Here is a 15671-nt window from a genome sequence, read left to right on the forward strand (position 1 = left end):
AGAAGATAATACTAATCTTCCCGTGGAATTTTTGAAGAACACTGTGTATCTTAGAGACAGCTTCATGGAACTTATTACTGTTCTCTTTTCTTATTCTTTTTGGTGGTTGCTGTGGTTTCTGTTTCTTTGAGTGGATGTATCATAACTTATTGAACCAATCCCTCACTGATGAGAATTTAGTTTATCTGTCCAAATAGTACTGTGATAAATATCCTTAAATATAAGAGTAGTTCAAAAAGTTCATGGAAAGATTCACATTATATTTTAATTCGATTTTCCCGCAAACTCTCTGAAGTACCCTCGTATATATTGTTTTGCCCCGTGTAATACACTTGCACGATAAATGAAATTGCTATCCGTAGAGGTTGCTATCCAGAGTTGTATTTCCCACAAAGAATTCCGAGAGTAAAATTATACTAATCCATAAAAATTGTAGTAATTATCAGAAAAACAAATACTGTTAGTTATATGATTATGAATGACTTTTAGACTACAGTTATAGTAATGCCCATGGTGAATATTCCTTTCTCTTGATTCTTTAAGGTTAATAACCTGTTATCTGGTACCTACTGTGCTTTAAAGTCACTTAGCTTATCATTTAAAGAACATGGAGGCTCCTTTTTAATCCTTAATTTAAATAATAACCTAATACTATTAATAGCTAACATGTGTCAGGCACTGTTCGAAGTAGTTCATATATTTTGACTCATTAAATTTTCACAGCAATTATAGAAAGCAGTTATAATTTTTATATCAATTTACAGATGAGGAAACTGAGGCCTAGAGATATCGTGTAACTTGAGAGTGTTAGTAACTGATAGGGCTGGGATCTGGACTCTAGGTAGTTGGGAAGCCAGAGCTTGTAACAAACCATGAGACTATCCTGCCTCTATTGAGCATTTTAATTTTTTTGAAAAATCATGTTACATGCACACACATCTACCATTTGTTGAGTTGGTATTCATACCCTCATCGCAAATTATCTTTCAATTTCTTGTGTCTTTTTGTCCTTTCAAACCTGCCTTTTACAAATGAGGCAGATGAGAATACAAAGTTTTTGTTTTTGTTTTGTTTGGGGATACCTAGAAAATTAGGAACCGAGTTGAAATGGTCTTTTATGACAGTCCCTGGTATCATAAGTAAATGTATAGCAAGTTTACATTTTTAGTTTTAAATTGATGACCCTCAAGTTATTTCGGAAATATGCCCAAAAAGCTCCCAAGAAACATTTATAATAATAAATGTTTATATCTTTCTAAAACAAATAGCTTCTTCCAGTTCTTTCAACAAGCTCCCTTGACACTTTTCATCTGCACACAAGTGGCTGTATTCTTTTGTACCTTGACATGCAGGCTTACATGAAAAATTGTGGACATAAAAATTGCATTTAGTAGGTCTGCCAGGAAGGGGTCATGTAAAAGTTATCTTTGATTAGTTCATGGAACTTTTTTTGTTTAGAGATGTGGTACGTGGCAGCAGTGATGTGCATCCTAAGAGAAAAAATGAACCATTTTATAAAGGTTTATTTTCATATTGTATGCACTGTAGTTCTATTGTGTGTTTTTGATTTAGTGACAATTTGTGTGTTTTTCTGTCACAGAGCAGGCCTGTGGTGTTGAGGCTCCCAGCCAAGCCATCCAGCCCTGCCTCATCAGCGAGGCTGTTCGACACTGTGGCCACAAGATTGGCCCCCTTTCTCCGTTCTCAGTAAGTAATAACAGAGTTATAAAAAGTTATATTTATAACCTGAAAGAATTTTGATTTTCAGCTGGTCAAATGAAGAAGCAATGGAATTGTTGAAAGCAATTTGTAGTGACTGTAATTTTGTTTACAAATTTATTTATTAGTTCTCTTGGGAAATAAAAGTCATTTTTGTCTCTTTTTGGAAGGACATTTTTCTACAAAAATTTTTTTCAATTGCAAATGAAGCTTTTTCTGTTGGAGCTTATAGGTTCTATTTTTCAAATCTTAGGTTTATAAAACTTTCTTGCCAAATTATATGTACCCAAATATTGCTAGAAGCACTTTGTATTTTTACATTGGTTAGATTGGCATCACCACTTCTATCAGATGTCCTTCTCCTAACCATGCTTTGAGTTGGAAGAAGAAATTTCTTTACTGTCTTTGAACTAGGCTGAAATGCAGATGGTGTTTTCACATCTTCAAATGATTTGAAGGCATATAATCAGAGTTTTGCTTTTACTTAATGGGGAATTAAAGAATTGATATTTCAGTAGGCTAAAGAAAGTGCATGCTTGTATTTATTTTAATTAAATGCTCATTTTGTGGCTGACCCTCTAAAAAAATTTATTTAGTAGAAGTTTCTCCAAATCCTTCCCGATTATAAGGAATTGGTTTGCCATTCAGAAAGTAAGATTTGATTTACATAACCAAGGATAGGTATATTTTACATTTTTTTAATATTCACTTTTGTTTTAATATATTAATGCAAAATATATAAGTATGTTATACATAAACAAATAAATGAACGAGTAAATAATAAGTACAACATAGTATACATTTCTACTTAAGAGTGGATTTTACTATTATTTGTTCATAGAAATCACGTGGGTCTCCTTTCTTCTCTGTGCTTAAAGCGAATTCTTTATTTGCATTAGTGTTTCCAGAAGCTTTCTGTAGTGGTGATGAATATTTTCATTGTTACTTAGTATTTATCTTGTATATGAACACTTTTTTTAAATTTTAACATTTACTTGTACATATTTGTGGGGTACAGTGTGTTGTTTCAGTACATGCATACACCGCACAATTCCCACTTAGGTTATTTAGCGTGGTTTCGTACCCATTAGTCCACGTCTTCTCCTCCATCCACCCCTCTCCCCTCCTGGCCTCTGATAATCATTATTCTTCTCTCTACTTCTATGAGAACGACTTTTTTTTTTTTTAGATTCCACATATAAGTGAGATTATGTGGCATTCTGTGTCTGACTTACTTCACGTAACATGATGGTTTCCTGTTCCATCCATGTTGCTGCAAAGGATAGGATATCATTTCTTTTTATAGCTGAATAGTATTTATTCTATTGTGTATTTATACCACAGTTTTTTTAGTCCACTTGTCTGTCAATGGGCACTTAGGCTGATTCCATCTCTTGGCTATTGTGAATAGCACTGCAGTGAACATAAGAGTGCAGGTGTCTGTTTGATACAGTGATTGCATTTCCTTTAAGTATAAACCCAGCAGTGAGATAGCTGTACCATAAGGCAGATCTATTTTTAGTTCTCTGAGGAATCTCCATTCTGTTTTCCACAATGACTGTGCCAATTTACATTCCCATCAATGGTGTAAAATAGTTCCCTTTTGTCTGCATTCTTTCCAGCATTTATTTTGTTTTGTTCATAGCAGCCATTATAACTGGGGTGAGATGAAATCTCGTGGTTTTCATTTGCATTAAAATTTTTTCATGCAGATGGTGCTTTTTGGCTTTTTGGCCATTTGTATGTCTTCTTTTGAGAAATGTTTTTTCATGTCCTTTGGCCATTTTTCAATTGGGTTATTGTTGTTATTATTATTATTGTTTTGCTGTTAAGTTCCTTATATAGTCTGGATATTAGTCCCTTCTCTAATGTGTAGATCGCAAATACTTTCTCCCAATCTGTAGGTTGTCTCTTCAGTTTGTTGATAGTATCCCTTGCTGTCCAGAAGCTCTTCAGTTTGATGTAATCCCTTTTGTGTATTTTGCTTAGTCGCCTGTGACTTCGTAGGATCACCCAAAAACCCACTGCCCACTCCCATTTTTTACTGTTTTCACTAGTAGTTTCTTCTAGCAGTTTCATAGTTTCAGGTCTTAAATTTAGGTCTATAGTCCATTTTGAGTTGATTTTTATGTATGGTGATAGGGGTCTAGTTTCCATATTCTACATCTCAATATCCAGTTTTCCCAGCACCATTTACTGAAGAGGCTGTCCTTTCCCCAGTGTATATTCTTGAAACTATTGCTGAAAATAAGTTGGCTATGAGAGCGTGGGTTTACTTCTGGACTCTCTATTCTGTTCCATTGGTCTATTTGTCTGTGTTTAGGCCAGTACCATGCTGTTTTGGTTAGTATAGCTTTATAGAATATTTTGAAGTCAGGAATAGAAATGCCTCCAATTTTTTTCTTTTGGTTCAGTACTGCTTTAGAAACATGAGATCTTCTGTGGTCTCATACACATTTTAAGACTGTTTGTTCTATTTCTGTAAAGAATGCCATTGGTATTTTGATAGGAATTGAATTGAATGAGTAGGTTGCTTTGGGTAAAATGGACATTTTGATGTTGTTAGTTCTGCCAACCCATGAACATGGAATATGATTCCATTTATTTGATCCTCAATTTTTTTCACCTAACCTTCTAACCCCTCACCCCTCACCACTAACCTTTAACCCCTAACCCACACCCCAAAACCCAACCTCCTAACCCCTAAGCCAAACACCAACCTTAACCACTAACCCCTAACCCTAACCATTAACCCCTAATCCTGACCCTAACCCTAACCCTAACCCTAACCCTTACATTGTGTAATGTTGAATACATGAATTATTCTGATTTGAGCATCACATATTGTACACAGGTATTGATATTCAACAGTGTACCACAGATGTGTACAACCAATTATGTTTTAATGAATAAAAAATACATAAATGAATAAATAAAATTTAAAAATAAATAAAAGCAAATGGAAACAAATGAACCTATCTACATAAGCAGTTGGTATATGACCACAAAGAGAGCGATTATTTCAAGAGACTTCATTTTATCTGATGATTGCAATTCATTTTCTTTGGCATGAGGAATCAATGACCCTTGTAACACACTGATAATACAAACTGCATTATGCACAACTAGTAACAGGTAGCCAAAAAAATCTATTGCAATTCAAATGCAACAATCTGTCCCAACAGTATACAGTTCATATGCTGTAGTTTTTATTCAGGCTAATACAATTGTCTAGTCAATTTCTCCTCTTCTGTATGGGATATCAGTCAATTTGCCCAGGATACAGCTTGCAAGCTTAAGACCATTCTCCATACTTGGAATATGTATCTTCTCACCCTTATACAGTATATCAGAAACTAGATGAACAACACAGGCTGTACCAGAGCCTCACTCTGTACATCTCCCTCACTCTGCTCCCCTCCAGGGCAGTTGTCAGGTCACCCATCGTAAGGTGCCTCTCTGAAACCTTAGATTCACCCACTTGTGTGCCAGGTCCTGAATGCACTTCCTTCCCTCCCGGAAGAATGATGCCATCTCATGGGGGAGGTGCCAGTTTCTCTTCTCCATCTTTATTTATCTAGTAAAGAAAAAGATTTATAGTTCTAAGTTCAGTTATCTGGTTATCCTTCCCAGAGAGCCACAGAACCTTACTGTCACCCATTGTCCATTGCTTCACATTGGGCAAAAGAAATGAGCTGTAATTCCCTTTCATCTTGCAGTCCCCAGTTCCAACTTCCCAGGCTCTTATATTATCTGGATTGGCCCACGGGGACGCCAGATTAAAGGTTCCCCTTGAAAAACAAGGCTCCACTGGGCTCAAGATGAGAAAAAGCAGGCTTTGTTTGATAGGCTTATTGACTAAAGAGAAGGTTTAGTTCAAATGAATGTAGGACAAATACGTAGATGAGCAGGCATTAAATATGGGACCCATTCTTGACTTGTTTCCACAAGCTGTTGAATACACCCTAAAAATTCTTCTTTGTAAAATACCAGCAAAGTTGCCCACACAGAAGATTAGTGTTTTCTATACATACTGAGGTTGGGCTGCAAGAGTCAAATTTTATTATCTACACCTCAAAATGACTTCAATGATCTAAGGAGATCACTCCACTGAGTAGTGGAAAGCCTATGATGCAGGATGCAACGAGAGGTTTTAAAGAGGCTTGATATGGGCCGAGCCGTGGCGCACTCGGGAGAGTGCTGTGCTGGGAGCGCGGCGACGCTCCCTCCGCGGGTTCGGATCCTATATGGGAATGGCCGGTGCACTCACTGGCTGAGTGCCGGTCACGAAAAAGACAAAAAAATAAAAAAATAATAAAAATAAAAAAATAAAGAGGCTTGATATGAGTTTTCTCCCACCCAAACTCTGAGGACCACTCCTCTGTCAACATGTGATCCGTGAACACAGTTCTGAAAACCAGCGTATTTGGGTCTAACCCTGACCCCTAAACCTAACCCCAACCCTAACTCTAACCCTAACCCCTGTGTGGCCCTAACCCTAACCCTGATCCTGACCCCGACCCTCTGACCCTGTAACCCTGACACTTACTCTGACTCTGTGACCCTGACCCTGACCACGACCCCGACCCTAACCCTGACTCTAACCCTGTCCCTTAATCACTAACCCCTAACCCTCTGCGTAGGTTTCTGAGCTCGTGAATCGGGTGGGGTCGGTCAGCTCCTGCCGGCGCGGCCCGCAGGTCACTCAGCTTCGGTCAGTGATGGCCGAGCTCCCAATCGCTGCTCCCGGAGGCGGGGACACTCTTACGGAGCGAAGTCAGGATAATGGCAGAGACCGGACTCAAGCAGCGGTCCCCACAGCCCAGCACATGCGCACTTGCCGCCACCCACCCACGTCAGTAGGAGCGCCCCTTGGCAACCTTTACACATGAGCAGGTGACCGCTCAACCGGCCAATCGCAAGCTTGGAAGGCTGCACGTGACCCTTGCTTTCTCGGCTGGATTGGCCGGCCGGGCAGCTTTAAGCATGCGCACTAGCTGATGGGCAGGGGAGCTGGACATTCCGCGCGCCCCCAGAAACGTTACTTGCCTCCAAGCAGACAGACGAGAGAGCAGTGCGCAGGCGCGCAGCGCCCCGCCCCCAGCGAGGTTTGGTCCAATCAGCCGTCGAGGCGCCACAGGCTCCGCCCTTGCGGCTGAGAGGAAATGGCGGCGAGAGCAGCGCTCTCGACTGCGGAGCCCGCGGGAGCCGCGGACCGGGCCGAGGCGGCTGGAGGTAGCGGCGGGAGGGCGGCGAGGACAGGCGGGGACGGGGCGGAGCTCTCCCGGCGGGCAGGGCGGGGCGAGGCGGGAAGGTGGGTTGAGGGTTTGTCGCAGGGACGAGGGCGTGACGGTCCCACCCGCCGCATGGTTCACCCTGTCGCACGTTTCTGTCGCGCCTGATTTGCTCCACGTCCTGTCGGTGTCGGTCATTCCGTTTCCTTCCCGAGAACGCCCACACGCGCCTCTTAAACAGAACAGGACGTTTTCCCGGCGCTCCCAGAGCTGAGGACCTTAGTGACCCCTCACGTCCGTGGTGGGACCGGGCTGGTCCGCGGTCCGAGCTGGACCCCTCGATGAGCCCGGGCGCCCGGCCCGCTGCGAGGCCCGCGGCGGGGCTCCCTCTCCGCCATCGCCGGGGAGGACGGGCGGCCTGACGCGGGGTCACAGGCCCAGGACCGCAGCAGGCACGGAGGAGAAACGCCAGCCGCCCGGCCGCCTCCCCTCAGGCTGCTCCTGCGGTGCCGAGCGGTCTGCAGGCTCCAGCGACACGGTGGGGACTGCGGCCGGGACATCCGCGAAGACGCCGGATCCTGCAGACCCGCCCACGTCAGCGCGGGCTGGATCCACACCGCGCACCTGTAACACTGGAGGTTCCAACACGAAGTCAGCTCGGCACGGAAAAGCGAGCTCGGAGCAGGGTGTGGCCACCAGTGGTGGCCCTGGGCCAAGGACAGAGAGGACGTGAACGCAAAGATGCGTATATACCCCTTCATTGAGTGCCACTGCCATGCTTTCGGGTCCCACCTTCAAGTTCCTCAAAAAAGCCTAATCGACTTCACCAATGCGTGAGTCAGTGCGGGCTTCTGTAAGGAATGACCGTACACTGAGTGGCTTATAAGCCGCAAAAGCTCATTTCTCACGGTTCCGGAGGTAGGACGTCCAAGATCAGGTGCTGGCAGAGTGAGTGAGCGGCGAGGGTCGCTCTCTGGGTCGTAGACTTTCGTCCTCCCGCTGTGTCCTGTCACGGTGGAAATCGCTAGGGAGCGCTCTGGTTCTCCTTTGTAAGGGCACTGATCCCATTCCTGAGGGCTCTACCCCCAAAACTCAGTCCCCTCCCAAAGGCCTCTGACCCCAATACCATCACACTAGGAGTTAGGATTTCAGCACAGGAATTTTGGAAGCACACATTGATGAGCTCATAGTAGGTGCTTCGTCTTCAAACATGCCGTTTGCATACTTCACCAAGGATATCTGGTTAAATTTCTAGAATTGGAATTATATCTTCGAAATGTTGATATAGCCAAATTGCCTTCTAAAAAACTGTATCGGTTTCCTCAGTCTCTGTCAGATATGAGGGCCTGTTTCCGCACACTGTCACAAACACTGGGCATTATCAGACTTAGCAAGTGTTACCAGTCTGCTAGGTGCAATATGTTAATTTGCATTTCTTTAATTATAACTGAGGTAGTACATATTTTCAAGTACTTATGGCCATTTATGTAATTTTCTGTTAACTGTTCTCTCCTTTTCTCAACTCTTATATGGCAACGACCAATTGTTTACCTTCTCTATATTGACTTATTGATTTAAAAAACTTTTTATTATGAAAAAATTTAAGCATGTACAAAAGGAGGGAATAAAATATAATCACTTCATGAACCCATCTCCAGCTTTAACAATGATCAACTCTTGGACAATCTTACTTATTCTTTAATCATCACCCCTCCTACGACACACTCCATTATTTCATTTTAAAGCATCTCACATATCATCCATAAATATTTCCATGTATATCTCTAGAAAATAAGTGCTTTTCAGAAAAGTAATACCATCATCACATCTATATAACAACAACAGTAATTACTTCATCAAATATTTTGTTAATTTTCAAATTTTGCCGAACTTGTCATCAATATTTTTTACTGTTTTTGTTTGAATCAAGAACCAATTATGGATCATTCATTGAGATTGGTTGATATGTCTCATAAAGCCCTTTTAGTCTGTAAGGATCTTTCTATCTTTTATTACCTTTGGAATGTATTTGTTAAACAAAATGGGTTGTTTTGCCCATGGAGTTTTCCAGTCTGAATTTTGCTAATTGCATCCCCACGTGCCACTGAACATGTTGCTCTATCCCTGTATTTCCTCTGAATTTGTATTGAGATCTAGAGGTTTAATGAGTATTAGCTTCATTTTTTTGGCAAGAGTATATAATCGGTGATATTGTCTTTTTACATCAGGTGGCTCCTGATATCTGGTTACCTTTATTGTGATTTTAATGCCATAAATAGTAAAATTAGGTGCCTATAATGATTATAAAAATTCATATGTAATATTATTTTACAGGGAGGCTTCAGAACCAGTATCGATTGTATATAGGAAAGCTATTTGTGTTTATATATATTTTAGCAAGACATCTTATATTTTCTTATTAGTCGTTGCAGTTTTAAGATTCTGTAGAACTTTATAATTGATTATTCCACCTGCCAGTTAGTGATTTCCGACTCCTCATTTCCAGTTTTTTATACCCTTCTTTTTCCTTGCATTATTAGATTACCAGCTTTTGACCAACCTAACTTCGAACAGCATTAGCAGTGAGAGTACACCCCTGTCCTCACCCTGAGTTTTATGAAGGGAATACTTACGTTGCCATTTCAGTCTGGAGGGGAAACCTGTCTTTTGAGTACTGTCCACCTCAGGACAAGGAGCTGGGGCACCACTCTGGCTGGAGACCTGCCCTCAGCTCACCTCAGTCCCAGCCTAGGCCGGTCAGATCCTTCCTCTGGTCTCTCACCCTACTGGATTCTGAAATGTTTGGTTTTGTCTCCTCAGGGCTGGACACATCCTCACAGAAAATTGAAGACTTGGTGGAAATGGTGAAAAGGTTACAGAAAGGTCACATGTCTCCTCTGTATCTGAGGCTTAGCCTGAGGTTTGGGGTCAAGCAGATGTGGGTTCAGTTCTAGGCCCCACAATTCACAACCTTGGGAAATTCCATTTTTTCTCTTTTAAAATTGAATTCCTTGAACTAAAAATGGTTCTAAATTAAAGAAGTATAAGGGGATAGAAAGCAAAATATTTTCCCCAAACCCTGTCCTGAGTACCTTGCTGGTCACCCCTTTGGCTCCCACTATACTGTGTTAGATCTCGAAGTTTTCACCTTCACCTGCCTTCCTTCCACCTCACTTCCTGCTACTCCTCACTTGCTTACCAGGCCCCTCCCAGCCAGTTCCCACTCAGGGCAGGCCTCTGTGCTGACTGCCTTCCTCCTCCAACCAAAGAGCTGCAGGGCCTGCCCCCTCACTTGATTTGGGGCCCTCAAGACGCCTTCCCACATCTTCACTCTTTCACACTTCCCATTCCTTCGCCCTTTTTCTTTCTCTTTTTCAATTAACATATGATAATGGTACGTATTTATGGGGTACAGTGAGATGTTTAGATACAAATATATACACATTATGTAATCAGGGCATTTAGCATTTCCATTATCTCAAACATTTATTGTTTCTTTGTTGTAAGAAAATTCAAAATCCTCTCTACTAGCTTGTTTCGAAATATACCATATGATGTTGTTAATTGTAATCACCTCTCTGTGCAGTAGCACACCAGAGCTTATTTATTCTAACACTCCTTCTCTCTTTAACCCCTTGCCCTTCTTTATTTCTCTTGACCAAAGTTACCATAACTTGACTTTGCATCTCTTTTTTTCTGTTCCTCGTCCCCCTGACCGCACCAGAATGTGAGCTTCATGAGGGCCCCAACACAGCACCTGCTAGCAGGGAGCGTTCAATAGATTTGTGTTGAATAAAAGCAGCAGAGGCACAAGGCTGGCGCCCACCCTACTCTGCCTACTCTGTCAGCAACCAACCTCTTTTCCTCCCTGCAGGAGGAAGCCTGGAGCCCCTGGTTGAAGTCCTGATTAACCAGATTAATGAGGTTCAGGAAGGTGAGCTCAGGTACCCTGGCTGCCAGCCAGAAACAGCTACAGGATTTGCCAGGCCCAGTGCAAAATGAAAATACAGGGTCCCTGGTGCAAGAACTGCTAGATATTCACCACAGCAACAACAGAGCATTAAATTAGGTACAGGACCCTTCTTCATAAAACTGCCATAGCCTGGCTCTGCTGCCAGCTGAGCTTGGCAAGAAGGGCCTGGACTCTGAAATCCTCATTTCCTGCTCTGTAAAATCTGGGCTCCTCTAGGTTTGTTTGAAGACAAATGTGAAATGTCATTGTTTGCAAGGGAATAGTGTGGGTGTAGGCTGTACTCACACAATGTCTGTCCTTCTGCTCTTTGGTGAAGCAAAAAGGAAAGCCAGTGAAGAGCTGGGAGAGGCCCGGGCTGTCTGGGAGGCCCTGCAGAAGGAACTGGACACACGTAAGCAAGCCAGGGGCCACCCAGAGGCCCCCACATGCCTCCAGCCTCCCTCAGCCCAGTATTCCAGACATGTAGCATCCCCTAACCCAGTACTCCAATATTCCTTAAAAGGGCCAAGGGCCCTTCCCCTCTCCAGCCTCATGTTCTACCAGTTTCCTCTGCTGGTCAAAGTGTTCTGAAAACACCCTCCAAGCACACTCCCACCTCAGGGCCTCTGCCAGGCTGCTGTGTGTTCCCCCAAGATAATACAGGTTCTTCTTGCCTCATGTCATCATTCAGCTGTGAGCTTGAATGTCCCCTTCTCACAGAGGCTGTGCCCAGTCATCCCATCTGAAGATGACATCCTACCCCACCTGGTCACATGCCCCTTCTTGCTTGATATATTTCTTCACAGCACTTATCCCATTTCAAGCAGTATCTTTATGTTTTCTCTCCCCTCGATGTAAAAGCATGAGCATCCCACAGGATCCTCACAGCCATACTTTGTAAATGTCAGCTTTCAGAGAGTGGGCACCAGAAAGAAGGGGGCTCACTTCATGGGGTCCACATTGGGGTTCGGGGCAGGGCTATACCCAACCTTCCATGTGACCATGGGCAAGCCCTATCCCTGCAGGTTCACTGGGCAGTCCCTGATTACTGAACGTGTTGTGTTTTCCAGTGCATGGAGAGAAAGTACGCCTGAAGGAGATCTTGAGCAAAAAACAAGGTATTGGCAGCTCCTCTGTCTCCAGGCTTTTGCCTGTGCCACCCTGTAGAAGCCCACTCTCCCTATAGCAGCTGAGGTCTTTGAAACCTGCCTCAGCTTAGTCCCTCCTGTGGCTTCTGTTGGACTGGTGGTGTCCACTGACCGGACATGATCTGGTCCTGTTCCCTATGCCCAAACCTGATGTTAGACAGACTCTCACAGGGCCCTATTTCTCTCTCTGCAGAGACCCTAAGGATCCTGCGGCTGCACTGCCAGGAGAAGGAGACTGAGGCACAGAGGTGTGAGCTTGCAGCCAAGCCTGGCTCTGCCTGCCCCTTCATTCTGGCCCAGCAGAGAGGAAGGGAGATGTGTCTCAGCCCACAGCTCCCATTCTCTCCCTCTACATTGAGAGGCCAAAGAGTGTCTTCTGCCCTCGGCAGTAGTGCTGAGGGTAACTCTCACTCACTGGGATAACCACTGATTTGCTACATTGTTCTCAATTCAGTTTCTTCAGCCAGTTTCTATCATGTGTCTTTTATTCTTTGTCACCTGGCTCCTTGCTGTAGATTCACTCACCTGCCTGTTCATTTAGGCATCGAGCTGACCACCTGTCCATTCTCTCTCCATTCATCCCTTAACCTTCCATCCCCTCATCTGTCTGCTTCCTAAAGGCTTATCTAGCTCATGTTTTGACCAGCAGCCCCAAGCCTTGGCATACCCTAAGACTGGAAGATGGAAGTATTTGGGAAGATCAGATGATATTAATACATGTGTGCATGTGCACTTGAATATGTCCATGTTGATCTCCCTAAACCTCACAAGGATGCTTCCAGGGGTCGTGTGCTCACGTCATCCCCCCATCTCCCCAGCACACACACACTACAGAGAAGGACCTCAGTGCAGAGGGAGAGAATGGCCCTCAACAGAGGGAGCCAGAAGCCCTACCTTTTCCCCTCCTGGGGACTCATTCAGAGAACACAGCTGAGAGGGCTGCCTTGCCCCTTCCCAGGAAGCACAGCATGTTGCAGGAGTGCAAGGAGAGAATCTCTGCCCTGAATTCCAAGATCGAGGAAGAGAAGAACAAACAGAGGCAGCTGAGGTAACCCCAGCACCCGAGGCCTGGGGAGCTCAGGTGGGCTGTGGGTGGTGCACTACCAGGGATGGGCATTAGAGGAGGAGCTGGCCGAGCTGAACATGGGAAGGTCAAGGTGGTGGAGGTGCTCCCAGTGAAACAGCATGGGCAGAGCCCCAAGTATATGCATGAAGACCCCATCCTGAGCCAGGCTGTGTGGTGGAGGTCTCAGCCCATGGCCCCTCATACCTGTGTGGTTGGTCCCTAGGTTGGATTTTGAGGAGCATCTGGAGGATCTGATGGCCCAGCACAAGGACCTCTGGGAATTCCATGTGAGTTACTTGAAGCTACTACTACCACCTTCATCTTCCTTGCAGCACCAGGCCCAACTGCAGGGTCATCCTCAGGCCTTTTCTTCTCACCTGCCACACCCAGTTCCTGAGCAAGCCCTGATGGTCTTAATGTCACCATCACCCTGAATCCAGTCCATTGTTTGTGCTCTCATAGCCACCCAGTGTCCTCATTGCCAATCTTGTCCCCCAACCCCTGCTGATCCATCTGGTCAGTGGTCAGGAGGAAACCTGACAAAGCTAAGGTCAAGTCATCCACTGAAGACATCCATGGGTATCTGGGATCATCACAGGCACAGGGGAGATAGTGCAGATCAAAGCATCCCGTGTTTGCCCCCAAGGGATCCCAGGCACCAAACAAGAAAAGAGAATGAATGTCAGCAGGGAAGGGGTCAGTGAGGCCACCAAAAGGGAACAGCTGCAGCTGTGCTGTTCACTCTCCAGATAACATCCTGGGTTTGAAGAATTTGCAGGTTTCTCTGTTGCAAACACTCCATGGCCGATTTCAGTGCTTGCAAAATTCCTGAACACTAACAATCCTATGAGCCTACCCAGTGCAGCACTGTATCTGGGGTGAGAGAGGATAAGGGGGAGGGAATGGCCAGTACCAAGGCCCTGAGTCTAGACTGTGGCTGGGTGCACCAAGAGGCAGAGAAGTAGGAAGTGAGGCACGGTGAGTGAGTAAATGACTGGATCCTGGTGGGCTTCTCTGAGACATGGGGGAAGCCTGGAGGTGTGGACTGGCCTCCTTTCTGCCCCTCTTAGAAGCCAGAGCAGCTGGTGAGGGAGATTTGTGCCCTGGACAGCAGTAAGGAGCAGCTACTCAAAGAAGGTGAGGCCAGAGGAGGATGGTGGCCCTTATTTGACCTACCTGCCCTCACTTACTCATTCACCCTCTCGTGCTGCAGAGAAGTTGCTCGAAGTGAAGCTGGAGGATGTGAAGCATCAGCTGTGCTCCCTGTGCAGGGCTGAGGGCACCTCCACCATCGCTGACGGGCTCTTTCTCCGTAGCCAGGAGGCGGCAGCAGCAGTGTAAGATGTGGAGGTGGAGGGGGCTGGGGGAAGGAGTGGCCTATGCTGACCCTGCCACTGGGCCCCCAGGCAGCTGTTCCAAGAGGAGAACAAGAAGGCTGAGGAGCTCCTGGCAGCTGCTGCCCAGCACCATCAGCAGCTGCAGCAGAAGTGCCAGCAGCTGCAGCAGATGCGACAGAGGTGGGTACAGAATCCCTGTCTCCCAGCCCCTCCCCAGGAAGGTGGCTGAGGGAACTACTTCTCCCTTCTGTCTCTGTGTTTATTCACACCCTTTTGTCTCTCCTCCACCCCCTCTTCCTTCCTCCATCTCACCCTCCTACCCCACCCCTTCCCATCCAGGCTGAAGGAGGAACTGGAAAAGCATGGGATGCAGGTTCCTGCCCAAGGCCAGAGCAAGCAAGAGGAAGGGGCCAGCCCAAGAAAGGCAGTGAGCCTGGGACTCAGGTGGCAGGGAGCAGAGACAGCTCCTGGAGGAGGCTGGGGGAAGGAGGGATCTGGGAATCCTCTGGGATGGTCTATGGGGAAGGGACACAGCCAAGGCAAAGGCATGGACGCATGGTGGTGGTGGGGAGGGGCAGGAAGGAATGGTGTGGGCACAGGGATGTGTGGAGATCCCTACTTTGGACCCTGTCCACCCACAGGCCAGTCCCAAGTTCCTAGGAGTCCAAGAAGAGGAAGACCCTGAGCTGCCCACTGAGTAGGACCTGATGCCCTGTTAGGCCAGGAAGACACTCCCCACCCCCAACCTTCTCCCAAGGGGCTTCGGGAAATAAAGGTGCTATTTTGGCACAACTCGCCTCAGTTGAGTCTGTGCTTGGGAGGGGGAGGGGCCAGGTCCAAGACTCCCAGGACTTTGAGACCGCGTGATGCCTTGGCCTGACTGACCCTTGGCCTGGGCCAAAGTTGCACTGCAGGTGCTCAATAAATGTTTCCCCAGCCTCCTGGTCTCTGGACTCTTCATCTGTAGGATCTGACAAGCTGTTCTGGGTCCCCAGACAGAGGGATGCAGGGATGAGACCCTTTCTCAATGGGCCCAAAGGGTCTGAAACCCACCCTAAGATGATTTCAATTCCATTATATAGGCTTGGACTACACAGACATTTTTTTTTTTTAAAGAAGGATCAATGAGCTAGGGTCCCAAACCAGTCAGTTCGTGCTGTAGTCCCCACTGGTTAGCTGAGAAAAAGAAATGTAATTTGAGGCTGCATGTAGTTT

The 15671-nt window shown here is 45.6% G+C and overlaps 1 protein-coding gene and 1 pseudogene across 1 annotated transcript; one reads left to right on the top strand and one right to left on the bottom strand.

Annotated features, from left to right (window-relative positions):
• Nucleotides 1–4932: 4932 nt before the first annotated feature.
• On the bottom strand, nt 4933–6146 carry LOC134378563 (branched-chain-amino-acid aminotransferase, cytosolic-like; annotated as a pseudogene).
• Nucleotides 6147–6884: 738 nt separating this feature from the next.
• LOC134378861 (synaptonemal complex central element protein 1-like) lies at nt 6885–15141 on the top strand. The gene is made up of 13 exons (XM_063098183.1): nt 6885–6954; nt 9774–9836; nt 10828–10887; nt 11243–11317; nt 11976–12023; nt 12247–12301; nt 13012–13101; nt 13343–13406; nt 14190–14256; nt 14333–14456; nt 14526–14636; nt 14796–14887; nt 15110–15141. Exons 1-13 carry the CDS (start codon nt 6885–6887, stop codon nt 15139–15141), a joined length of 951 nt encoding a protein of 316 aa, XP_062954253.1.
• Nucleotides 15142–15671: the final 530 nt, after the last annotated feature.

This window comes from Cynocephalus volans, chromosome 5 (assembly GCF_027409185.1).
Source record: "Cynocephalus volans isolate mCynVol1 chromosome 5, mCynVol1.pri, whole genome shotgun sequence".
NCBI lineage: Eukaryota > Metazoa > Chordata > Mammalia > Dermoptera > Cynocephalidae > Cynocephalus > Cynocephalus volans.

Excerpts from the sequence above, each read along its gene's own strand:
- LOC134378861 (XM_063098183.1), top strand. The coding sequence starts at position 6,885 with ATGGCGGCGAGAGCAGCGCTCTCGACTGCGGAGCCCGCGGGAGCCGCG. Across the intron at positions 10,888-11,242 it reads GATTAATGAGGTTCAGGAAG|CAAAAAGGAAAGCCAGTGAA; the intron begins GTGAGCTCAGGT and ends TCTTTGGTGAAG. Across the intron at positions 14,888-15,109 it reads CAGCCCAAGAAAGGCAGTGA|TTCCTAGGAGTCCAAGAAGA; the intron begins GCCTGGGACTCA and ends GCCAGTCCCAAG.